The sequence below is a fragment of the Callospermophilus lateralis genome, chromosome 2, assembly GCF_048772815.1.
Source record: "Callospermophilus lateralis isolate mCalLat2 chromosome 2, mCalLat2.hap1, whole genome shotgun sequence".
NCBI lineage: Eukaryota > Metazoa > Chordata > Mammalia > Rodentia > Sciuridae > Callospermophilus > Callospermophilus lateralis.
Window position 1 is genome coordinate 110753038 of NC_135306.1, and position 25724 is coordinate 110778761.

A 25724-nucleotide genomic window follows, 5' to 3' on the forward strand; every position below is an offset into this window, starting at 1 on the left:
TTGCTAAGAAAAAAACATTATTTAAAAATGTGCTAAAATTATCAAAAATAAAGAACTGTTGGGCTGACTTCTCTGGAATTACCTTTGAACTTACCTAGTATTGACAGGAAAGTGCTTGTGAGAAACTAGACTATATACTTTCTCTCACCACCTGTAGGAAGCATGAATTTCCTGAGTAATTATTTCTTCCTTGCATTCTTCCTTTGCCTTCTGGCATACAGATGGCTTCTGTTTCCACCAGCTCAAAGTAGCTTTATGTGGCCAAAAAGAATCTATGACTCAGTTCAGACCATTCCTCTGCCACAGAGCTGAAAATGATGGCTTTGCCATGTCCCATACATTAGCATTGCCTGAGGGGTTTAAGGAACCGTGGCTTTCCCTCCTTCATAGGATCAGCCTGAAGATGTTGATAATCCAGTTCCCTAAATTTCTGCCTCAGCCTCTTCCTTGTCCACAGTTGTTGACTGGGAATGACTGTTGTTGGTAGCCCTCTGTCATAGTCTCCATTACCTGGCAATCGCCAGAGTATATGAAGTAAGGTTGCCCTATATTGTTTGGTTCTTACTAGTAAAATTACTAGTGGAATGACCCACACGCCCTTTGTTCTTATGTCTCTGCCTTCTCATTTCATCCAAATTGTTATTCCCCACACAAAGCTGTTTTCTAGTTTGTTCATAGTTTTCTGACCATTGATTGACTTAGCCCATTTGGTACGAAGTTAGCCTGTGAGTGATACCTATCAAGATTATATGCCGTTTGATATGTCAGAGGTGGGAATTAAACTGTTTTGATTTATTCTTATAAAAATATGCTACCTAGGGGTTGGGGTGTGGCTCAGCAGTAGAGTGCTCGCATACCACGTGCAAGGCCCTAGGTTCGATTCTCAGCACCACACAAAAACAAATAAACAAAATAGAGATATTGTGTTCAACTACAATTTAAAAAATAAATTTAAAAAAATATGCTACCTAAAACACAAGTAATTAATGTATTTTAGGTACTATATAGGTTAAGAACTCTATGGAGTTCTGACTAGAATTTATATCCCGATTCTGCCTTTTATTATCTGATCAAGGTTTTCAACTCTGATTGTTAGTTTTTATGTCTGTGAAATACAAATTATAGTAATAGAGGTTGGTGTGTGAATTAACTTAAAGAGTTTAACACTCTATCATATAAGAGCTAAATAAATGTTAGTAATTTTGAATGATTTGCTCTAATCCTTCATTCCCTCCTTCCCTGTGTGTATTGTTTTCTGTGTATCTTTCACTCTTACTTTTTCAACATGCTAAAGGAACATTATGCTATAAGTCAAGTCCACAGGGTTTCTGGAAGAGATTTAGTTGCCAAGAATTGTTTAGGTTTCTTATATCATTGCTTCAGTGCGGCAGCTCTGCCCAAGTGCAGGCATCTCCTCAGGTGGTCACCCACTAACGTGAAGGGAAGATCATTCTGTATAACTTTAGAAAAGATCACTGAGAATGTACCCCTGTGGGAGACGTTAAAAACCACACAGTTACCTTTTTGGCCCCATGTAGTGCCACATCTAAATCTTAAGTGAAACGATAGTTTTCTGGTTAATTCAACTTAAAGTGTGAAGCACGCCTATATTCTCATGGATTTTAGGATATTGAAGTTGTTAGAGCCTCTTCCATGTCAGCTATCTTGGTAGTCACTGGGGATGCACACCTCTGTAAGCCACAGGGACCACCCTTGAAGGATTCTTAGTCTTCCTCAGATCTAAGGCTAGGAGCCCTTCTAATGGCATCTCAAATGCCAATCTCTGATTAAACATTTCTAGTGAATGTAAGCTTACTACTACTTCATAGGACAAATGGTTCCCTTTTCACAGTCCCATGACTTGGAATTGGTGGTGGTGTGTCCAAGGAGTTCATCCTATCTACTTGTTTCTGGATTTACTTTTTCAAGTAAAATCTTACCCAGAACACTGATGTATAAAATAAGTAAAATTAGCTGTGCTACACGTGTGACCTTGCCTGCTGGACTGGCCCCTCCTCAGATCCTGATCATTAAAAAGATTCATCCTGGGCTGGGGTTGTAGCTCAGTGGAAGGCACTGGGGTTTTCAGCACCATATAGAAATAAAATAAAGTTATTGTGTCCATCTACAACTAAAAAAATATTTAAAAAAAAGATTCTTCCTACAGCAAACCTGTGACTTCCTAATTATTCTAAATTCAAGCCCTTAGCACAGTACAAATCTACTTTGTTGTCATCTTTGTAAATGACCCTTCAGATATTGAAGGACACCCAGCATGCCCCTTCCTACCCACACCTTCTCTTCTCCAAGATAAATCAGCCTCGCTGCCTTCACCCTGTCTTCAGGTGGCATGTTTTCAAAGTTTAGTCAGGAAATTCTTTCTTAAGTTTCGTCTTTTCCTACCTTAGAAACTTGAGGCAGAGTTTCTGTGAAACTGTCTTAGGTGAACTTAAAGTTGGTTTTTAATCCCTTACCATCTTCAATATTTTTGTCCCTCCTCAAGCCAAATACTTTCAACTTCTTTGAGAGATTTATTATCAAAGACAAAAAAAAAAAAAAAAAGATGTTTCCTTCTTAGATGGAATCACGCTGACAATCTTCATTCCCATTTTAGGACCCTGCCCATTACAGGAGCTCGCTCTCCTCACAGTCATCATGCCTGTCAGCACAGCGGGGCTCGCCTGCTCTGGGCATCCTCTAGTTAACATTATGTTGGCGTATCAAGTTTCATGGGCCCACAGTGATTTTCACTGCAGAGACCGCTTGGCGTCTCGCACAGAGCAGATGAAAGCAGCCTCCGAAGGGAAGCTGCTTTTCTGGCACACACAAGCAGAGCAGCATATTCCTGCATTGCCCAGAGTACTTCAGTTTCATTCAGCATCAAAGGCTCTGGCCTTTGGGAGGGAACAAGTGATGGGACCATTTAGACATTAAAATAGAGTACTTGTTGGCATCTGAAAAGCTGATGTTTTACACCCTTTGATCTGAGGACCCATCATCTTTGCACTCTTTCAAATTGACTATCCTGTGGTTGACTGTGTTTTTAGGTTCAGGAACATTTATTCCCTTCATTTTCATTCTCTTTCCATAGTTTATAGAGAACAGTATATTCAAATCTTTAATAATTTCATGAGCTGTATAACACAGAGAAAGTACGAATTGATGATGCTACTCAAACGTTCTGCATTTTGTCATATTTTACCATCTGTGCAGCAGATGAGAAGTGTTAGATTTTGTTCCTTTGGATATTATGTAGGGCAGACAAGATAAAAGCTCTTGTCCTTGAGGCATTGGCATCCTAACCAGCAGTTGTTGCTCTGGGACCTGTAGACATTTAGGGAAACTATGGCAAGCTTCTTTAGCGTTTTGAACAGTGAAAAATTACATGATGGTTTCTGTGTATAATTTCTTGGGCAGAATTTTCTGGACATTTTCAAAGGTATCCAAGCCAAATAATGATTAAGGACAACTAAATAGAGGTTTCAAGGTCCTCAAATTGAATGAGATATATAGATAGATAAATAGATAGAAAGATAGATGGATTGATTTTCATTAGGACTTGTTGTGGCAGTTTTTTGTTTTGCTTTGTTTTTAAGGAAATCGCCTTGAAAAAAAAAATAAATCCCTGTTTTAACTCAAGCTTGTATCTGAATGTCATTTGGCCTTGGTCATCTCATTTTAAGCACTAGTGTGTGTGGAGATCAAAGGAAAACGAACGAGTGCCATCTAGAGGCCTTGACAACAACCTCCCAACTTTCAAAGAAGGCCTGGCCTTCTCCCTATGGAGGGGTCGTTAGCTTTAGCAACTTTCTAAATTAAGGACATTTTTTTCCCTTGTGTAATTACAGACCATAGACATGTCTGTCAGTGAAGCTACAGTTGTGCGATCTAGCCTTGCTACTCTGAAAACATAATTTTAATGAAGCTTAACATTTTAGATGACATTTACTCTTGTTTTAGAGGGATACAGAAACTGTAGTCTTTTGGATCTCTACATGTGAATGTACTTTCGATCATACCACAAGAACAAATTGGTACCTGATATAAAGTAATTTTGATTTAGGAACTTATTTGTATTTTAAAGCTAGAGGATATTAAAAATTAAGAGTGGTATAGCATGGTGTTTGCCAAATGCTGTGGAAATTGCAGAGTTGAATTTTCCCTGGAAAAATAGATCAACCAGAATTTAGGAATAAAGTTATTATGTATAACACAGCAATCAGGAGCACAGCTTCACATTACTTTACAACATTGAGTACATTAACTTTTCAAAACCATGTTTCTTCTTCATTTATAGATGGGGCTAATGAGAGTGTCTGATATAAGGTTGTTGTAAAGATTCAGTGAAATATAAAACATTTCCACAAATAAAGTCTTATTTGATTAGGGTCAGAATTAAATACAATAAATACTTATTTGTGTATTCAGTAGATATTTATTCAACTCTCCTAGTAAGTGTAATAACCATTTTTGGTATTGGAGATTCAGTATGGCCATGGCAGTGAAAATGACTTATATTGTGGTAGGAGAGACATAAACAAGTAAATATATAAACAAGACAAGTTCAAAAATCATTCGTGTGAAGAAAATTCATGAAATATAATAAAGAGTGACTGGCAGCCTGCTTTAGAGTAGGTGGTAAGGGATGAGCTTTCCAAGGAACTGACATTTAAGCTTTTACCTGAATGACAAGAGAAGTTCTGAGAAGTAACCATTCGAGCTAAAGAAGGGAGCAAATGTAGAAGCCAGTGGGTGGGAGTGTGTAGAGCATGTGCAAAGACTAGGCAGGGGCCTCAGAGGCCCAGGACTTTGGATTTTCATTCTGAGGATTAAGGGAAGAGATTGTGGAGTTATATGCAAGGTAACAATAGGCCCAGATTTATGCTTCAGAAAAATTCCATTTGCTTCTCTATGGATCAAGCCTAGAAGCAGAAAGGACCAGTGAAGAGATTTGCAGGTGTCTAAATACACTGTAATGGTGGTTTGGATGAAGATGTTGAATTAATGGTTCAGGGATTTGGATCCACTATCAGCTCTTCTCTCTGCCTGATTTTTACCATTTCTAAAATGGGAATGATGATAATACATTCCTCTTAGGATTGCTGTAGGATTAAATGAGATAATAATAACGTAAAATGCTTAGAAGAATGTGTTAATACTGCTACTGTATCATCACCTGCAACCTTTGTCATGACTGCTACTCCCACATGATTTTCAGTAGCTCCAGTTTGCAGATGAGAAAAATGAGAAATAGAAGATGGTTTTGAAATCTGAATATAGGTTTCTTGATTTTTTTTAACCTATTGTTTTTTTCTGCAGTGTAACCTATAGTATGTGTTCCCAGAGAAAAATATCTGTTGATCTGAATGGCTCACTCACAGCTTCGTTTTTGTACCTGTGAATGTTTACATAACCTTGGAAAAAATTCTACATAAGCCTAGCTGAATCCCAGCGTATGGTAAAGAGGTTGTCTCTGCCTGTTCCTCTCTCCATATATACCTTATCCCATCATAAATGTCAAATTCCCTGAGTTTTGAAGAGTCATATTGTACAGCAAAACCCAAATCATTAAAATGTACCTAATAAAATACATATGGAAGATAGAACTGAATATTTTGAGAACCTTGAGAGAAACTAAATCTCTTTAGAGGATATTCTTCTCTCCATTAATTGTATTAAATGGGGCCATACTTAATATAAATAAATTAAATCCATGGATTATCCCCAGATTTTTCTGATCAGACTTTCAGTGAAAGCATTTGCCATACTGTCACATCTTCACCTGTCTCTGCTTTGCCCACCCCTTTCTGGAGTAAGAAGTGTGATAGGTAAGAATCAAAGAAAAAGAGAGACAAAAATTAAAAGCAAGGAGCTTAAGAAGCTACCTGCTGGTCTTGCCTGTAAGTTCCTCAGATCCACTGGTGCCTGCCCTCACCAGAGACTGAAGGTAGGCTGTTTGTCTGTTACAGAATGTGAGCACTTGATCCGTCACATGTTGGTGTTAGACCCAAATAAGCGCCTCTCTATGGAACAGATATGTAAGCACAAGTGGATGAAGATAGGAGATGCTGACCCCAACTTCGACAGGGTGAGCTGGCCATCTCTTGCCTTGGGGATCTCCTCTTAGAGCTACAGCAGTCTCTTTTGCATGTGATTGTAATCTGGACATGACCTTAAAAGATGGGTAGGCACAAGGTAAAAACTGTTGGTAATATTAAAGTAGCAAGGGAAGAAAACAAAGACTGTAAAAATCAGCTAAACTGCTGGAGAATGGTGATTCTGGTTCCCTACTGTTTTTTTCCCAAATTTTAGTTTGTTTTTGGCTTTCAAGATATTACAGCCCACAGTTCGGGAGCTCTCTTACCATAGGGATGTCTCCTTTCTCTTATCTTAGTGTGCTCAGTGGTTTCTGTAGCCTATCTTTTCAAAACCATTGTGACTATCCGAGGTACCCCAAGGAGCTCAGGAAACAGGGGGATCTTATCTGCTCATAGCCATTCACCAGAGATGTCTTGCTTAGACTCCGAGGCCAAAACACCCTCAGCTAGGGTGCATGGAACAGCTTGGTCATTGTATATGCTATGCCACATGGAGGTGATTAATTGGGGATTTGACTGCTTGCATCTTTTCATGTTACAGTTAATAGCTGAATGCCAGCAACTGAAGGAAGAAAGGCAGATGGACCCTCTGAATGAGGATGTCCTCTTGGCCATGGAGGACATGGGACTAGACAAAGAGCGGACACTACAGGTACCTAGGAAGGAGTGGAGAACAAAGTGAGGTGTAGTAGTCCTTCCTCTATCCTGCATTTTCTATTCTTTCTCCTTCCTGAGAACTTGGGTCTCTTTGCTTTCCTCCTTTTTCTCTTCCTCTGCCCCTCCTGGGCCTGGGAAGGAAGGAAAGAAGGTGCTTTGGTCTTCTGATGTTATTATTGAAAGGGTTTTGGTCATTGACATGCCATTTCATCAGGGTTTTTTACTTTTTTCCCCCCTTCTCTCTTGGTAGTCATTAAGATCAGATGCCTATGATCACTATAGTGCAATCTACAGCCTGCTGTGTGATCGACATAAGAGACATAAAACCCTGCGTCTCGGAGCACTTCCTAGCATGCCCCGAGCCATGGCATTTCAAGCACCAGTCAATATCCAGGTGGGCAATGTCTCCAGTGATCTAGTTCAGGACACGTAACACCAGGGGGTAAGGGTTAGCTGCTGCTCACCAACCCCAAGTCAAAGGAGTTTCCTGTTCTTCCACACTTTATCATCTCTTCCTTTGTCAGAGACCAATCAAGACTTGAACCTTTCTTTGACAGAGAGGATGGATGGTAACAATGATTGCTTTCTTCTTTTCTTTCTTTCTTTCTTTCTTTCTTTTTTTTTTTTTTAAGAAATAGCCAATCATTGGAATACTGTCCTCTCTAAAGAATGCTTACTTATTGTGACTTCTAAGGGCAGAGGAACCAAAGACTTTAGCAGTCAGGACTACTTTGAAAAGCTATCATTATTTCCTTCTAATGTTTAAGGTATTTGTGTATACTTATGTACTACTTCACAGGCGGAGCAGGCAGGTACCGCTATGAACATCAGCGTTCCCCAGGTGCAGCTGATCAACCCAGAGAACCAAATTGTGGAGGCAAGTAGCATCCTCTGATAGTTGCCAATGAAACTACTTTCTTTCCCATATCTACATTTCCTTTCCTTCCTTCCTATTTCTAATTGGTTGTGTTTCCCTCCCGCCTCAGCCGGATGGGGCAGTGAACTTGGACAGCGATGAGGGTGAAGAGCCTTCTCCTGAAGCACTTGTCCGATATTTGTCAATGAGGAGGCACACAGTGGGTGTGGCTGACCCACGGTGAGTGTCTGGGCAACAGCCCTGCCAAGCACCAGGGCAGAGGATTCCTACCTGGCTTTTTCATGGCACGTTTTTTCTACTTTATGCTCTCTCCCAGATGAGATCTAAATTAAGTGGCTAAGATGAGTTTTAACCCTTAACACATCCTGGTAGATCAACATGGATTTAATTTAAAAATTGCGCAGTGTTTGTGGGGCTCTAGTGGGCTGTTAGCAATCATCATGCCAGTTAATAACAGTACTTTGGTGAGGAGTGTGATGGTACCTTTGCCCACAAAGATTGAGGTCTTTGAATCTAAGTTACACAGAAATACCTCTTAAAATTCATCTAAATTTGACAGCTTTTAGAAACATTTGCCACATGTTATAATGCAAGACTCGTCTAGGTAAAGGAAGAGCAAGTGATGTGATATATATCTGGACTGACTTATTTTTATATGTAAGTGAACAAGAATTCAGAAACACACCAATTTCTCAAAGTGTTTTCCCAAAGCTGTCTTTCACAGTGTTCCCTGATGCCCTCACTCTGGGGAAAAGGACTGAAGGCCAGCTCACTCCATTTTTGTTCTCAAGTTGAGAACTCTCAATATTAAAAATAGGCTACCTCTTTTATGAATATTTTCTTTGCTGAGTAGGAAAGAGAAGGTTGTAGCAAGAGTTCTGAGAGTTCAACTAGGGGCAAAGCTGGTTTTCTTATAAATATCTCTTTTCTCTGAGTGAATTTCCAAAATTCCCATGCCTGCTGATTTGCTTGCTTTATGTTTCTTGTTCTCGGCCGATGATCAAACAGGCAATAAGGGGAACATTCTGTCCCCACACAGTGTGTCAGCTTCAAAGGGGTGGAGTCCTGGGTCGCTGTTAGTGCAAAGGTCTCTTATTTTAAAGTCTGCTGTAGAACCTACTGTTGCAGCATGACAGCCCTGTACATCCAGTACTTATCTGTCCTGTCAGCACTGACAGGAGTAATTGCATTCTTTCCCTGGTGAATCAGTTGCTACTTCAGGCAACCATTGTCTTAGCAGTGGCTCATGTTCCCCAGAAACTTGCTGTTCACCTCCGAGCTTTTAAAACCTGACCTGGACTCGTGCCAGTGTTTCCTCTTGACTCAGAGCTGTTGGTTTTACTGAGTGGTCAATGAAAAATAGCGGTCCCCAATCCTAGGAAGTGAAATGTCAGAATCAAATTCACACATTAGGCTTCTGCTTTGCTTTGGACTCTTGGAATAGAAATTGAGGAAAAAAGTAAAAAATAAAATAAATTCTATTAAATAACAGTATCATCAATTTGGGGATTTAAGTACCTCTGAGAAAGAATGTTAACCACGTTTCTCTGTCTTCCTGTTTTCTGTCAGCACGGAAGTTATGGAAGATCTGCAGAAGCTCCTTCCTGGCTTTCCTGGAGTCACTCCTCAGGCTCCATTCCTGCAGGTGGCCCCTAACATGAACTTCATGCACAATCTGTTGCCCATGCAAAATTTGCAACCAACCGGGCAGCTTGAGTATAAGGTACTTTTGGTGTGGGAGAGGTATTGCCCCAGGAAAATAAATGAACTCCTGAGAGACTTTGAGGATTTGAGGATTTCCTTATAGAAAAGAATGGTCTCCTTTGTAAAGCAATTTGGGTGAGAGAGGGAGGATTTCTGTAGTCTACATCATGATTAAAGAATCATGAATGTAATGCATTCCACTATTGTCATGTATGAAATAAATAAAAAGAAAAAGAAGAGCAAAAAAGAACCATGTAATTTAAGTGGACTGGAATTCTGCTGTTTTTACCCCTCTTTCCCCCTATTTTACAAGTCAATCCTGCCCACTCTTCTCCTTGTAGGAGCAGTCTCTGTTACAGCCACCCACCCTACAGCTGCTGAATGGAATGGGCCCCCTTGGCCGGAGGGCATCAGATGGAGGAGCCAACATCCAACTGCATGCCCAGCAGCTGCTGAAGCGCCCACGGGGACCCTCCCCACTTGTCACCATGACACCAGTGAGTAGCAACACGGAACCCAGCTGATTTTCTCAGAGGCTTTTGATAAGAAGGTTGTGTGCCTGAGGTTGGGAACCCAGGACCCACCTAAATGTCTGAATTCCCTCTTTCTCCAAAATTTTGATGCTCAGTATATTCCCATTTTCTTCAGTCTAGTAGACTTTTCCAGTATTTATTCTTGATAATTCACCAGATCATTTCATTTCTACTCAGAACCCTGCTCCTGGAAAGGCTCTTCCTCAATAGCTGCTTACAGGCACCCATGTTAAATATGGCCTTATTCCTGCAGCTTAGAGGCTTCTCACAGACAACTTTCCCCTGACGGACAGAAGGCAATTGAAATAAACAGCCCTCTTTGGAATTAATTGCTTTAAAAAAAAAAAAATTTAAATGGATCTTTTATTTATTTACATGCAGTGCTGAGGATCGAACCCAGTGCCTCACACGTGCCAGGCAAGTGCTTTACCACTGAGCCACAACTCCAGCCCAAATTAATTGCTTTTTTAGACAGGTTTCCAAAATTGCCATCTCAACTTCCTTTTTTCTTTTGATCAGCATCATCTCAAATTTTGCTAGAACCTCGATTATTTGATTATTCAGCTTTGGCCTAGTCAATTGGTATCTCTCAATCACACTGTTTTTTGTCTGGTGGGGGGTACTACTGGGGATTGAACTCAGGGCCTTACACATGCTAGGCAAGTGCTCTACCATTGAGCTATACCCCCAGCCCTCTTTATAGTCGCCCAGGCTGGTCTCCAATTTCCAATCCTCCAGTCTCAGCCTCTAGAGTAACTGGGATCACAGGCATGTACCACTGTAACCAGCCACACTCTTTCTGTGACAACCACATTCAAAGATTTTTTTTTCTCCTCTGAGTTCAGTTTATTTCTGGTTATTTTTCTCTCATAGGTCATTCATTCATTCATTTATTCATTTTCATCATACAATAAGATTGGGTACTAACTATATTCATAGTGCTTAAGTGACATTTTAGGGTAATGCTTCTCAAACTGTCTATAGCTGGGGACTTTTTTGTACCAGGGATTGAACCCAGTGGTGCTTAACCACTGAGCAACATCCCTAGCCCTTTTTTGTGTTTTATTTAGAGACAGGGTCTCATTGAGTTTCTTAGGACCTTGCTAAGTTACTGAGGCTGGCTTTGAACTTGAGATCCTCCTGTTACAGCCTCAGCCTCCCAAGCCACTGGGATTATAGGCATGTGCTACCACACCTAGCTCAATAATTATTGAACTTGATAATTCACCAGATCATTTCATTTCTACTTAGAACCTTTTTTTTTTTAATTCTTCAATCCATTGTCAATTGATTTCTTTGTAAAATACAGTAAAAGTGAATCACTAGAAAAATGAAATTTTAAAAACATAACAAAATACAGGGCTAATTTTTAAATTTAATTCAGTAGACAAAATTATACCATTACTTGTTATAAAGTCTCTAGCAACTTACTGTTTATACTTACTGTTTATATCTATACTTTCCTTATCATGGATTGGTAACAAAATACTTTATAGACTGGTATAAGTCCATTTACCAAACTTTCAGTTATCACTGCAGTCAAGAAAACAAAAGAATTATATATCATAGTTGTTGATGTAGTGAGTTTATGATATGGGAAAACAAGATGAACCTATGTGAAGTATCTGAACAATAGTAACAGACCATGTGTGAATAGGTGCCAAAGTGAATAACATGGAATATTAGAGGGCAGAGATATGCAGAGCAGGATCAATATTGGCTAGGAAGGGGTCAGGGACAGCTTTTTTGGGGTGGGATAACACTCTGTCCACTAGAACTGTTTCTGCCAAGGTCACTAACAAGCTCTTGTTGATAAATCCAGTGGGCATTTTTAATCTTTATCTTTTTGGATGTCCCAACTCCATTAGTCACTGTTGACCATTTTTTCCCTTGAACTATTTTCTTTTTTTGGCTTTTGTGCCAGCACACTCTTTGTTTTCCTCCTACCCCTCCTTTTCAGATTTCCTTTCTGCTTGTTCCTTGAAGTTGACAAAACCTCCAGAGTTTTATCTTAGACCCTGTTCGCATCTCACTTGACATTCCCTCTGCATGATTTTGTTTACTCCCATAATTTCAGTTGCCATCTGATTCTCCACCCAGAACGCTCTTCTGAGTTCTAAACATCTGTGTGTATGATTGCCTGTGGATAGCTATAGTTCATTATCTCACAAGTACTTAAATTTTAGTGAGCATGTCCCCAAATGAACTTACCACGATTCTGTGAAACCTCTTTCTCCCCTTGCATGACAGTAAATGACACTGTCGTTCTCTTGGTTGGTTACACAGGCTAGGAACATGGATTTTCTCTTTAACTCTTACCTTTCCCTTATTCCCTCTGTTAAATCAGTTGTCTAACGCCTGTGAATTAAAGATCTTCTCCTCCTGTTTGCCACCCTTTTCTTAATTCAGATCACTGTCACCCATTGCTTTGATTAACATGGTGGCCTCCTAACTGGCTTCCTTGCTTCCAGTCATCTCCTGCTCCCTGCCACCAGTCCTTTTTACCCTGCAACTAAAGAGAGCTAATTTTTCAAGTACAAATCTTATGACATCATGCTCCTGCTTAAGTTATTTAGTGATTCACCACTGCCCTTCTCAAAATAAACTTCTTTGTGTAGTATTCAAGGTCATTGTTACTGGTGACAGTGTCCCTCCCCTGCCTCAGCTATAGTCCCTTCCTGCCTGATTGTTCACTTTGCCCTTACAGAATTATCATGAAAGAACTGGAAACCCTGGAAGCATTCAAATGATGGAATTTTTTAAACAAGTTTTTTGTTTTGTAATTATCTTCCATTTTTTTAAAAAAATACTCTTTTGTGGTAAATGAACATGAGTTTTGCTCTAGTGGCTAAGGCATGGTAGAAGGATACGCAGCATTCCAGTCCTTAGGCAGATGGAGATAGGACTACAATCATGCGTTGTAGTGGTTTTCATTTCACTTGCATGTTTTGGTGGGTAACAGCTATTTTAGGGCATTGAATCACAACTATACAATTATATGTTAAATACAAAAATGTTCTCTAAAAACGTCATTATGCTTTTCTGGAGTTAAGACATCGAAACACTGGAAATGACATTAATATGAAACAACAGGTCAGTTCCTAGACTTGCTAGGTAAATAGTTTTCTTCTCTGTTTTCAGGCTGTCTAACAGCTCAGGCTTTCTCTTTTCTCTCAGTCTAGAAGACTTTTCCTCTTAGTTAGGTCCTGTATATCCTTTAGGTCTAAGGTTACCTCTTCCAGAAAGCCTTCCATGATTCTCAAGGACCCCCTTCTGTTAAGTGTGGAGAACTTGGTCATGTTTTTTAATTGTTTGTTTGTCTCTGTCTTCCACTAGACTGTAAAATGAGGTCAAGGACTCTTGTCTGTAAATCTCACGTTTTATTCCGTAATATAGTAGGCATTCAGCTATTTGTTGAATAAATGAGTCAATGAATGAAGAGTAAGAGGAAGAAATCTGAATTAATATCATCTGAGCAAGGTAAAAATGGGAAAATGGTATATCAAAGTTCCATGTAACCCAGGTGTCCTAGAAGAGTATCATTAATGAGGAAGTTAACAGAAAATCTTGCTCCAAACCCGATTACTAGAATATCTAGAAACATTAGAGAATAAGCTGACATCTTGAGCTTTTCCTTCCTGTCTCTCTTCAGGCAGTGCCAGCAGTAACCCCTGTGGACGAGGAGAGCTCAGATGGGGAGCCAGATCAGGAAGCTGTGCAGAGGTAATGTGACATCTGGCAGTGCTTGCAGAACGTCCTTGGGCAGGCTCCCCCTGCAACCAACGAAAGGTCACCTCTGCCCAAGGAGGTGGTACAGTGCAGCTTCAACATTTGTGTGGTCTCTTTGCTCAAGCCAGATGGCATGTTCCTCCCCACATGGAAGTAACAGAAGACTACCCAGAAAATTTCATTTCTGTAAGCACCATTGGAAGTCCCCTAAGTGACAGCAATAACCATAAGAACTTTTTCTCTCCTCCCTCCTTCCTTCCTTGTCCCCTGCCTTCATATTTGCAACTCTGATAGTATTCACAAGGCACAAAGCCTGCTCCTACCTGCCAAGAACTGTTTACTGAAAAGGAATTGGAGATTTGGGATGACAGTGATCCTAGCTAGTCTGGCCATGGACCTCTGGCATGGACTCTTCCTTTCCAGGAGAATGAATGAATACCTCTTGTACTGTTTGCTGTGTGTTTCTTCCACTCCCTTGTACCAACAAAGAGATATTGAAAAAAAAAAAAATATGGGATTTGGGCCAGGGACAGATGCAAATATCCATTGTTTGCAGAACCTTGTTGAGAGATGTCTAATTCACAGAGACGGCAGTGACCATCAGGCATGCTGTACTGTTCATTTGACCTCAGTCCCATTAGCCCGGGTCCTCAGCTCCATGCATGTCCCCTGGTGGGAGTTGTCTTTCTTATTTTCCGGGGAGGGGTTTCACCAGAATTCAGCATGTATTTTCCCAGAAATCCAGGTGTTCTTCAAGATTATATGTTTTCCCTTGAGGAAAGTTGAAATAAAATGGTTTTCGTGGGCTCTTGGGGAAACTTCGGGTGTCTTTATCAAATGGATATTAAATCACTGATGGCTTACTCTTTAGCAAGTTTACATACTGCTAATTATAGTCTGTTAACTGACTTTAGTTGAAATGGGCAAGGTAGACAAGAATGAAACAAGACCAGTTTTTCAGAACCTGATGGTTGCTGGCCAGGACTCTCTTCCCACTACCAGGAGCTCCGTATGAGAGCTGCTGTTCAAAATGAAGCTGGTCCCATGTGGAAAGAAAACCATATTGAACGGAGTTATTAGGTGGGCCAGCTTCTGCAGTTTAATCAATAGAAGGAAAAATGTGATGACTTTTTCCCCTCGATGCCGTTATTTCTGTAGTTTGCTGATAACAGGGTATGTAAGGTTGCAGACGAGCCCTGCTGGTGTCTGAAGAGATGAGGAATGAAGAGGTTCACTGCCTTCCCATCTTAAAAGGGACAGCAATATTTTATTTTAGCTTCTTTGTTCTTGGACTTTACTTCCTTCAGCCCCACTTTCTTCCTTTATATCAGCATTTTAAGGATTGATTTCCATCGGCTTTGATAGAATGGAAAGGAATAGAACTTCTCTTTTTCGTACCCAAGAAGAACCGCAGTGGTGTGGAAGCCATCCACCAGACAGAGGGGACTGGTATCTTGTGGGTGGTGCTGCCAAAGTGTGCGTCTAGAAAGTCTTCGGAGAAAAAGTCATCAGCTTGTAATTCTTGAGCTTTTGAAACCCTTTGGATTTCCTGCCTTGCCTTTCCTCTCCCCTTAAAAACAATTCTAAACACTCCACATGGTTTCATTTCTTCATCTTCTTCAGAATATGGGTCCAGTTTTTCTTCTCCAGTGATTAATCCCAGATCATGAGGGAAGAGGTAGTTCTGAAATTCATCCCTAAATAGAAGAATCTGTTTTCTATGAACTCTAGGAAAAACAGCCTCAAAACCTGGGGTCTGTAGGACCAAGAAACATATCCTCCTTGGCTCATCTCTAAGAATGGGCCTTAGGGCTCATTTTCTCTGACTTGTACTTCAGAAATTTGGAGGGAAAAGAGGAATGAAATTAACATGTAGAAAATAAATTCTTCTATTGAATGGAATTAAATAAGGAAAATTGATCTTCCTATCTTTGCGAGCTAGATCTGCTTTCTCGCTTCTCTTCACTGAGTACTCTTAAGTTCAAACTTCAGTGTTAAGCCAACTTTTGTTGGCCAGTTAGTCATCAACTCAGGAGTCTGTTTTTTGTGGAGCACCTTTTGAGCTCTGGCACTACTTCCCTGAGTGCTTTGGATTAACTTCTATGCTTCTGATGGAGGAGTATTCCTGTCTGTCTTTTTTACTATGAAATGTGCTCCTGCTTGTTGCAGGTACTTGGCAAATAGGTCCAAAAGACATACACTGGCCATGACCAACCCTACAGCTGAGATCCCACCGGACCTACAACGGCAGCTAGGACAGCAGCCTTTCCGTTCCCGGGTCTGGCCTCCTCACCTGGTACCTGATCAGCATCGGTGAGTAGCCACATGACAGTGTGAGCTCCTTGAGGTTCGTGGACAGGCCCCTTCTTACTAGTCTCCCATTGATGGTGACTATCTTTAAGTAGAAGCCATCTGTCATCCTGAACTCACATCTTCTCAGCTCCTTGCACTAAGTATTGCACAGGGCAAAGGTTCTCTACTGGGCCTTGAAGCAATGCTAGATTCTTCTTTCCAATTATCTTGCAGACCTTTTTATTGTCTGCAGCTGATTCCCATGACTCTAAATATTGACTCATAGATAAATTGAACTTGAGACCTTCAAGGAAGTGAAGCCCTCAGAAGGTCAACTGGAAATAAAAGGATTTATAGTAATATTTATAGTAATTCAGTAAACTTGATCTTTAATAATTTATCACCTTCAAAAGAGTAAGCACTTCATATCATGTTACCATTGAACAACAGGCTGGATATGGAGGAAGATACATCCCTTGTGCGTGGTAGAGCAGGGAGGCAGCATCCTTTTGAGTGATGTGGTTGAGAAGTCATTCTTTGAGTGTTCGGATAGCAAAATCTTTTGCTAACTCTCTGTTAACATTTAGAATTCATTCTCTTGAAGAAATAAAAATGAGTTTAACTTTCCTGACTAGGAAAACTTCATCAAACCCAAGTGAGCTTGAAAACAAAGGAGATGATACTTTGGTAGAGTAAGAAGATGATGATTGTCTTCTGTGAATACCTTGATGACAAAAAATCTTAGCCACTCCATTCTGAAGCTGTCCACATGCTGATAGGCCGCACTTTCAAAGTTACCATCAATTGCTCAAGCATATTTTATTCGAGTCTTTTCAGGGGGACAGTGAAAAGCAATCTTAATTGGGAAGGTTGAGTAGCTGATACAGTCTAAGGAGATCCACTTTATGGCATGTTTTTATGAAATCTTGCAACCAGTGCACACTGCAAGCAGGATGCAGTGTATTTATGTACTAGTTACCCGTTTTGACATCATGTAATCAGCAGAGACAGGTGAACTCTGAGCAGACCGGGACTTAATTAGTGCCACGTTGGAACTCTGGAAGAAGAAAGATAAGCTTTTATAAATGGCTGTGAATAATTGAGCAAAAGTAGCTGTTAGGAGTAACAAGAATGAAGATTCTCAACTAAAACTCTCATGACACAGATAGTCTTTTTCAAATGAAAATCTCTCAGGACCTGTGTGGCTGGCACAAATTGAAGCACACTTCCAGGGATTTTGGAGAGCTGCCTCTACCGCTGCCCCCCCACCCCCACCCCCACCCTCCGCCATAAATTTCCTTTTTGTAACTCTGGGTTCTAACCTTGTGCCCAACAGATGCTTTATGACTTCTCCTCATCTCCATCTTTCCTGCCCTTCCAGTCTGACACTGCATTGTTCAGCCCTCGTGGGGGTCTTGTATGTTTAGCTTAGAGGATCTTTGTTTAATTCTAGGTGTCCCTTGGGAGTTACTTTTCCAGGGAAACATGAGGATCAGCACATTTCTATGTCAGCCTTTGTCACAGACCTTATATTCTGTTTATACTTGTTACTAAAGGAAGACTGCATTGGCCCTCAGCTCTGTTTATGTGATATCCACTCTGCCTACAATCATTGTCAAGGCCTTGCCTGCTAGAAATCTGTCTGCTGTCTGTTTTTATGTGAACACTCTTGATAAAGTGTTTCAAGGTTTCTGTGGCCAAAGGCAGTTTGAATTGGAAGCAAATGAATGCTTTATGAGTGACAGATTGTGTAAGGTGGGGCATTTGTTTAAACTCAGCATGTCTTTGTGGGGTGACTGTACAAATATGTAACACAAAGAGATTCAAGTTAGACTTCAAGGGAAAAGAGAAACTTTCCAAGTTCATAACCACTGAAAATGGATCATCTAGATAGGTTATTGAATTTCTTTCTTTCTTTTTCTGGAGAAAATGATAAAAGAACAGTATGTGTATTTGTTCTTGTGAGGTATAAGAGTGAAGTCCAACATGGGACAGAAGAGGGGTCTGTTCAGACTTTCCATTCCTAGAAGTATGTAATTTAATTTTTTTAAAAAATTCTAAGGTGTAAAAAAAAAAAAATTAACACAAGATGGAATCTATCCAGGTGGGGAACTAATTCTGTTTGAAGAGTTTAATGGGAGAGTATAATGTGAGGCTGTCTTGAGTTTGAATGTGATTGCTAATAAAAATAAAATCAAGCACAAGTGTTACCATCAGTGCTTCTAAAATGAACAACTCCATCAGAACTGTTCCTCTGAAGTTACTGTGCCCGACTGACCTTGGGATCAGTCTCTTCTCAACCTGAGCTTCTGAAAAAAATCATGAAATACCTGAACCTGGGATGTTATTGCTCTGATGACAGAGAATGGTTTTTGTGTAGAAACATTGTATTCACTGCTTGAAGAACACAGCTTTCTGAATGAATCAGAAAAGTGTCTGTTATTCAAAAATATTGACAGCATAGGAGTTGAATTTGAGGAGGAAAATAACACTTGCTTTCTCTCAAAAAAATCTGAAGTAAAGACAGAAAAGAGAAGTTTTTAGAACGTGCTCCTGAAATCAGCTTTCATGATCGCTGTTTCTGGAGTGTGTTCCCTCACATCATTCATCATCCCCAGTTCATTTGTCATTTATGTTACTGAAACAAATATGTGCGTGTGTTCATTTCATTAGCTCAGCTCTGTCAAGCTTCAGGTAGTCTGAAACAGAAGTCATCATTAGTAAAGGAGGGTAAGGGACTTTGCCTGCTGCCAGAATTCTCTTGACATCTTGCACAGCCTTCATTCCCCCAGTCCCTCCCTGTCTGCATTGTATTTGAACTCACTTGTTAACCTGCTTCCTTAGCTGTGGTTCTGCTTCAGTCCAAATTGAATAACTGGCAAGGTGATCCATCATTTCACTCATAGTTCAGTGTAATGTCATCTCTACCCTGGCTATGAAACCCTGACCCTTTCCATCAGCTGTTGGAATGCTGCCTTAGCAGTCTTATATCTGCTTACCTCAACCCATAAACATCTCTTTCTGATTAGGTAACAAGTATAGGTGTTAGCTTCTAACCCTGATGCATTCTTTTATCAATTGCTTGTTCATTCTTTCTGTAAAACACTGACTGTTCTGGTTGAGCACAGGCTCTTTGAAGGTAATACATATGATTCCTCTATCAGGAAGGAGGGGTGGGTGCTGCTGCTCTGAGAAGTTAGCATTCACAGTAGGTAACCGCGTGTGTGTTCACCAGGTACGTGCAGGATCTTGAGGCCCACATTCCTTAAGAATGTGCTGTGTCCATCCCGGGTTCAGAAGTCCCCGTTTTTCTCCACCCCAACCTTCACCCTCCCTTTCTAGTACAGAACTTTTGAGTTCCAGGCCAGACCTTTGACCACAAGCTGACTGTAATTTCTCTCTGGTCATACAGAGGTTATTGCATAGGAAAAACTGTGGGTCAAATGGTGAATTTTAGTCTCTGAAGGCATCAGATAAATTTTAAAAGCTCCTGTACAGCCGGCCCTGGGGGATCCTGAGGAGCTTTTCTCTCTGGTCTAGTGTATTTATAAAAACTGAATTTACTTGCTCCCAGAACCTCAGGCCTAGAAAACTGGCCAACTGAAGGTAAGTGGAAATGGAAAATATATCCCTGGAGTCCTCTGAAGGGAAGCAGGCTAGGACAGCGAGCGTCTTCTGGACATGGCATGGAACAGGCCTAATACACAGGGCTACACATTCAGCCAACCATCTTTGTGTTCATCTGGAACAGCAGTCCCTGTGTGATTTGGTCAAAACCCCTGAGTCCTAGCCCCTAACCTTCTCTTCCCATGTATTCAGCTCTACCTACAAGGACTCCAACACCCTGCACCTCCCCACGGAGCGTTTCTCCCCTGTGCGCCGGTTCTCAGATGGGGCTGCAAGCATCCAGGCCTTCAAAGCTCACCTGGAAAAAATGGGCAACAACAGCAGCATCAAACAGTTGCAGCAGGTAATGGAGAGATGGCAGGCATCTCTGGAGAAGCATGGGTAACAGAGACCAGTATTGCAGGAGCTCTGGGTGGTCAACTTTCTACCCCTATTCATGCCAGCAACACTGCAGTTTTATAGGTTAAAAAAAAAAAACTAGAGCTTTCTAACACTCTTTCCTTACTTCTTGTTATGTACAGCTCTACCCAGGATCAAACTTGCTTCCCCTGTGAGGGGACTAAATTTTTCTACTGTGTTTATAGTTTACTGGAAAGGAATTTCTGGGCTTGGGTTTCAGGGGGAAACTCCAGGGAAAGTACTTCTAAGCAACCCTGGTATTCTCCTCTTGATACAGGGTGCTGGGTCTTATTGGATCCTGTTTCACCTGTCACACTCTCCAGTTGGTATGGAATGGTGCTCCCAGAGGCAGGAAATGTAGCTCCAGGCTTCTGTAAAGGGCCAGTTTCCTTTCTGCCTTCCTGATGACCTTGCTTTGAATGGCAGGTGCCTTGTACACAGATTTCACATTGGACACTTTCACTCATATGCGGGCCTTGGTGTATCCTTGGTGTTTCCCATTTGTTCATACAGAACAGAATGTGAAGATATTTAGTAGACAGATACCTGTATAAATGGGTCAATTGTTCATCAAGGACACTGTTCTTCTCCTGTGGCTCTTTCTGCCTCTGAGACCTTGGGCAGATCTGCATCCGCTGAAATCACTGCATGGGGTGGGCCTGGCTGCATCCCATCTGTATTAACTGCTTTCCCTTCAGGAGTGTGAGCAGCTGCAGAAGATGTACGGGGGGCAGATTGATGAAAGAACCCTGGAGAAGACCCAGCAGCAGCATATGCTATACCAGCAGGAGCAGCACCATCAAATTCTCCAGCAGCAAATTCAAGTAGGCCCTCACTCTTTGCTTTCTCCAACTTGTTTGGAGTTTGCCTTCAGGCTGATTTGCCTGTGCATTTTGGAGGAGCACACTCAGGGCAAAGTGGCATTGAGTTATGTTTATGGTTGACATGTTTGAGTAAAGGTAACAGATCTTTGGATGAACAACAAAAGCATCAATCTGAATCACAGATAGTTCTCTGTTTCTTCCCTTCCTGAGAATAGCTCTGATTACTGTTCATGCTCACAATTATTATTTTCCTTTCCCCCATGTATGTTTTAGGACTCTATCTGTCCTCCTCAGCCTTCCCCACCTCTTCAGGCTGCGTGTGAAAATCAACCAGCCCTCCTCACCCACCAGCTCCAGAGGTAACAAATCACTTTATGTTATGCCTAAACCACTGGCTCTATAGCAGGCATCCTAGGCCTGACTTGTGGGAGATATTGACCAACTTTAGTGTTCATTTTGGAAACATCTGCTTAAAAAACAGAGAAACCAATTTAAAGGTCAGGAGTCTCCCTGAAATCTGCCACTTCCTTTTCTTAGCCCCCTGAACAGAATTGTCTGTCACCTTCTAAAAGAAGACAGACACAGTGAACTCCGCCTCCTATGGCGGGGAAGACTGGTAAAATAAGATGTGTATAGGGTTTGGGGGTGGTTTGGTTTTTTTGTTGTTGTTGTTTTTTTTTTGGTACTGGGGATTGAAGTCAGGAACACTTGACCATTGAGCCATATCCCCAGCCCTATTTTGTATTTTATTTAGAGACAAGTTCTCACAGAGTTGCTTAGCGTCTTGCCATTGCTGAGGCTGGCTTTGAACTCATAATCCTTCTACCTTAGCCTCCCAGACAACTGGGATTATAGGCGAGCACCACTGCACCTAGCTTTGTGGGTGTGTATAGGTTTTTTAAATGATGGGGGTAGGTGGCTCATGTGTGGTTTTCTACCATGGTAGCTTATCAAAACTTTAAAAAAAAAAAATGGATTCTACTTGTGTTTGACTGAAACGTAACTCAAGATTATTTTGTTACCTCAGGAAGTTTATTTATCCATTTTGTCATTTTTAAGGTTAAGGATTCAACCTTCAAGTCCACCCCCCAACCACCCCAACAACCATCTCTTCAGACAACCGAGTAATAGCCCTCCCCCCATGAACAATGCCATGATCCAGTCTCACGGTGAGTGGAGAGGCCCAGGCTGAACCATCAGATGCCACGTGGGGGAAAATGTCTTAGTCCTTGTGGTTGGTTTGTTTTATTTTGCCATCTTCCTCTTGAGTGTCATGAACCATTTGAAAGGCAGAATAACATAATATTTTAGAGTATGGGCTCTAGAGCCAGCTTGTCTTGATTTAATCCTGGTTCCACCAGTTTCTTGATTGTGAAATCTTTGGTAAATTCCCTAACCTCTATGTACCTCAGCTTTCTCAATAATAATATTAACAATAACAATAATAGTAGAGTAAATACGTGTAAAGCACTGCAAGTCTCTGACATAAATAGTTTTCAGTAAACGTTAGCTATTACTAACATATTTACTAAAACCTTCTCTGGCCCTACCAAAGAGAAAACTGCACCAGAAGCTTTCTGCTGTTACCTCCATTTGGTTATCCACTGTGCATTTGGGAACCTGTCTTGTTTCGGTGGAAGTGACTTAAGAGGCCTCTGGTTAGTGTGAGTTTTCAGCAATCACCACATGATGTAGACTTGCTAAATGGTGCACTTTAACCAGATCCCCAGTCCATGTATACATTCAAGTTTGAGAAGAAGCACTGTTTAGATTTGAATTATTCAAAGTATAGTTAACAGACCAGCTTTTAGGGGAACTTGTTGAAAGTAGAAATTCTGGGGGACCCACCTTAACCTACTGAATCCAAGTTCTATGGTTAGGACCTGGGAATCCTTTTTTTTTTTTTTTTTGGTACAAGGGATTGAACCTTCAACACTGAGCTACATCTCTGGCACATTTTATTTTTTATTTTAAGAGAGGGTCTCACTAAATTGCTTAGGCCTGTGCTAAGTTGCCAAGGCTGGCCTCAAACTTGCAGTCCTCCTGCCTCAGCCTCCTGAGTCACTGGGATTACAAGTGTGGCTACCATGTTTGGCTGGTTTTTTCACAAGTTCTCTAGACTTATGGGTACTGAAGTTTGAGAAAACTGTTCTAGATGCTGTCTGATGTGAATCTCCTCATTGGCTCCATTACTTCCAGCAGGCAGGTAACCTGGGCACTTGGTCAGTCACTGTGAGGTCCCTTTCTCTCCAGGTGCTGCCTCTGCCTCCCAGTTCCAAGGCTTACCCTCGAGAAGCGCAGTCTTCCAGCCCCAGCCCGAGAACTGTTCCCCTCCTCCTAATGTGGCACTAACCTGCTTGGGCATGCAGCAGCCTACCCAGTCACAGCAGGTGACCATCCAAGTACAAGAGCCAGTTGATATGCTCAGCAGCATGCCAGGGACAGCTGCAGCCTCCACTGGGCGGGGCATCTCTATCAGCCCCAGTGCCAGTCAGATTCAGATGCAGCACCGTACCAACCTGATGGCCACCTTCAGCTACGGGCACCGACCCTTGTCCAAGCAGCTGAGTGCTGACAGTGCAGAGGCCCACAGGTAAGACTGCCTGATTGTCACCCAGCCCTCTATCCAGGTCACCTAGGTGGGAAGGGCGAGAGAGAAAGAGGGAAGTACAAAAGGTCTGGCTGGGCTGTGTTTCACCCTTTCTAAAACCAGAGTGGTGGATTTGGAATGAACTTGTAAATTACTTATGGACCTAGGTTTAAAATGCTAATGAGGCAGAGGAGGAAAATGGCAAAGCTCCTTTACTAATTGTAGAAAAGGTCATTAGAGGAGTGTGTTAAAATACCAGTTTCCTTGGTCCATTCTTCTAGGAGTCTCAACTCTCTCAATCACTCCTCTAAGAGATTGCTGCCTCTTAATATCTCAGATAACATTTTAAGATAGGCCAGGTTGCTGCCTTCAAATGATGCTCAAAGTGCCTGCCATGACACTTGGAAGATTTGGATAAGCAAATAAGGGGACCAATAGGGATGGTGCAAACATTCCCCTCCTCTGGTTGCACCATCATTCTCTGTACCTGGGTGCCCCCTGCTGAGGAAGGATAGTGGCTGTTCCCCAGGGGAGTCTAGCGCAGTCATCACACAAATACCTGGTACTCACTCCCTTTTGTGTCTGCAGCTTGAACGTGAATCGGTTCTCCCCTGCTAACTACGACCAGGCGCAGTTACACCCCCACCTGTTTTCGGACCAGTCCCGGGGTTCCCCCAGCAGCTACAGCCCTTCAACAGGAGTGGGATTCCCTCCAACCCAAGCCCTGAAGGTCCCTCCACTTGACCAGTTCCCCACCTTCCCTCCCAGTGCACACCAGCAGGCGCCACACTATACCACATCGGCACTACAGCAGGCCCTGCTGTCCCCCACGCCGCCAGACTACACCAGACATCAGCAGGTACCCCACATCCTTCAAGGACTGCTCTCTCCCCGGCATTCGCTCACCGGCCACTCGGACATTCGGCTGCCCCCAGCAGAGTTTGCGCAGCTCATTAAAAGGCGACAGCAGCAGCAGCAGCAGCAGCAACAGCAGCAGCAAGAGTACCAAGAATTGTTCAGGCACATGAACCAAGGGGATGCTGGGAGCATGGCTCCCAACCTCGGGGGACAGAGTATGACAGAGTGCCAGGCTTTATCTTATCAAAATGCTGACTCGTATCACCACCACCACAACAGCCCCCAGCATCTTCTACAAATTAGGGCACAAGAATGTATCTCCCAGGTGTCCTCACCCGCCCCGACCCACGGGTATGCTCATCAGCCAGCAATAATGCATTCAGAGAGCATGGAAGAGGACTGCTCATGTGAGGGGGCCAAGGAGGGCTTTCTGGACAGCAGGAGTTCAAATACATTGACCAAAGGTTGCCACGACAGCCCCCTGCTCTTGAGTACCGGTGGACCTGGGGACCCTGAATCTTTGCTAGGAACTGTGAGTCATGCCCAGGAATTGGGAATACATCCCTATGGACATCAGCCGACTGCTGCATTCAGTAGAAATAAGGTGCCCAGCCGAGGTAAGAGTCCCCTCAAAGTAAAAGTCCTGGGCCAGTCTGCCCTAATTCAGGTGACCCAGTAATGTTAGCTGGTACTTTGTGTTTCTAAAAAAAAATCCTGAGAAGACCTCAGGACCACATGGGGGAGAAGCACATAGAAAGTGGGTATTAGTGGATAAAGAGTTTGTTTTCCAAACAACACAATATAGTTAACACAGTCATTAAGCTATTCCCCATATTCATATCATAGATGGAATCCAAAGTTCCTATCATCAAAATAGCTCTGTAATAGAAAAAAGGCAACTCACACTAAGGAAATTTAGTGTAAATAGTGTTGAATTGAGAGTCAAAGCACCTATATTGGATCTTACCTCCATTGTGAATATAATAGCCATATCATTTTAACCATTTGATTCTCATTTTCCTCCTCTGAAAAAAGAGCAAGAGGAATTTTTAAAAAATAGTTCTTCGCAGAGTTTTGTGAAGATTGAAACATGTTTGTGTTTATACATAATCTTATCATAGAAAAGAGAAAGAGGAATACTTGATAATCTGAAATGTGTGATAAAATGTGTAAGTGTGAGGTTTTATTATTACTCAAGGTGCTTCATTCTGGGCTGAATGGCACTATTACAGCTGTACTTCAGGAGGACCAGGCTGCTGGGAGCTGTCATGGCAGGTCATATGTGCAACAGTTGGCAGACCCAGGTTGGGAGGAAACAATAGGAGAAACATCATACCTGTCAGATGGAAGAAAGGATTTTATTTTTCTGGGCTCCTATTATGAGGTAGAACCAAGATTAGGATAAAGGCTGCAGCAAATTTCAACTCCCTATAGAAGACCTTTAGAAGAACTTTATGGAATAGGCTGCCTCTGCAGCCTGATAGCTTCCTGCTGGGAGTGTTCAGCAGAGGTGAGATGACCAGAGCAGGGATGCTG

At 41.8% G+C, this 25724-nt stretch overlaps 1 protein-coding gene across 4 annotated transcripts in view; it reads left to right on the plus strand.

The window, feature by feature from the left end:
* The window catches only part of Sik3 (SIK family kinase 3), a 242308-nt gene that overhangs the window by 203209 nt on the left and 13375 nt on the right, over window positions 1–25724 (plus strand). The window contains exons 7-21 of one of the 4 annotated variants that reach the window (XM_076846383.1): window positions 5970–6088; window positions 6640–6750; window positions 7006–7149; window positions 7555–7632; window positions 7742–7851; window positions 9202–9355; window positions 9678–9833; window positions 13522–13592; window positions 15768–15911; window positions 19710–19860; window positions 20615–20740; window positions 21014–21099; window positions 21800–21909; window positions 22994–23333; window positions 23919–24805. In XM_076846383.1, coding sequence (XP_076702498.1) covers window positions 5970–6088; window positions 6640–6750; window positions 7006–7149; window positions 7555–7632; window positions 7742–7851; window positions 9202–9355; window positions 9678–9833; window positions 13522–13592; window positions 15768–15911; window positions 19710–19860; window positions 20615–20740; window positions 21014–21099; window positions 21800–21909; window positions 22994–23333; window positions 23919–24805 — 2787 coding nt within the window. The remainder of the gene's footprint in view (window positions 1–5969; window positions 6089–6639; window positions 6751–7005; window positions 7150–7554; window positions 7633–7741; window positions 7852–9201; window positions 9356–9677; window positions 9834–13521; window positions 13593–15767; window positions 15912–19709; window positions 19861–20614; window positions 20741–21013; window positions 21100–21799; window positions 21910–22993; window positions 23334–23918; window positions 24806–25724) is intronic. The other 3 variants (XM_076846384.1, XM_076846386.1, XM_076846385.1) reach the window with 3 other exon arrangements.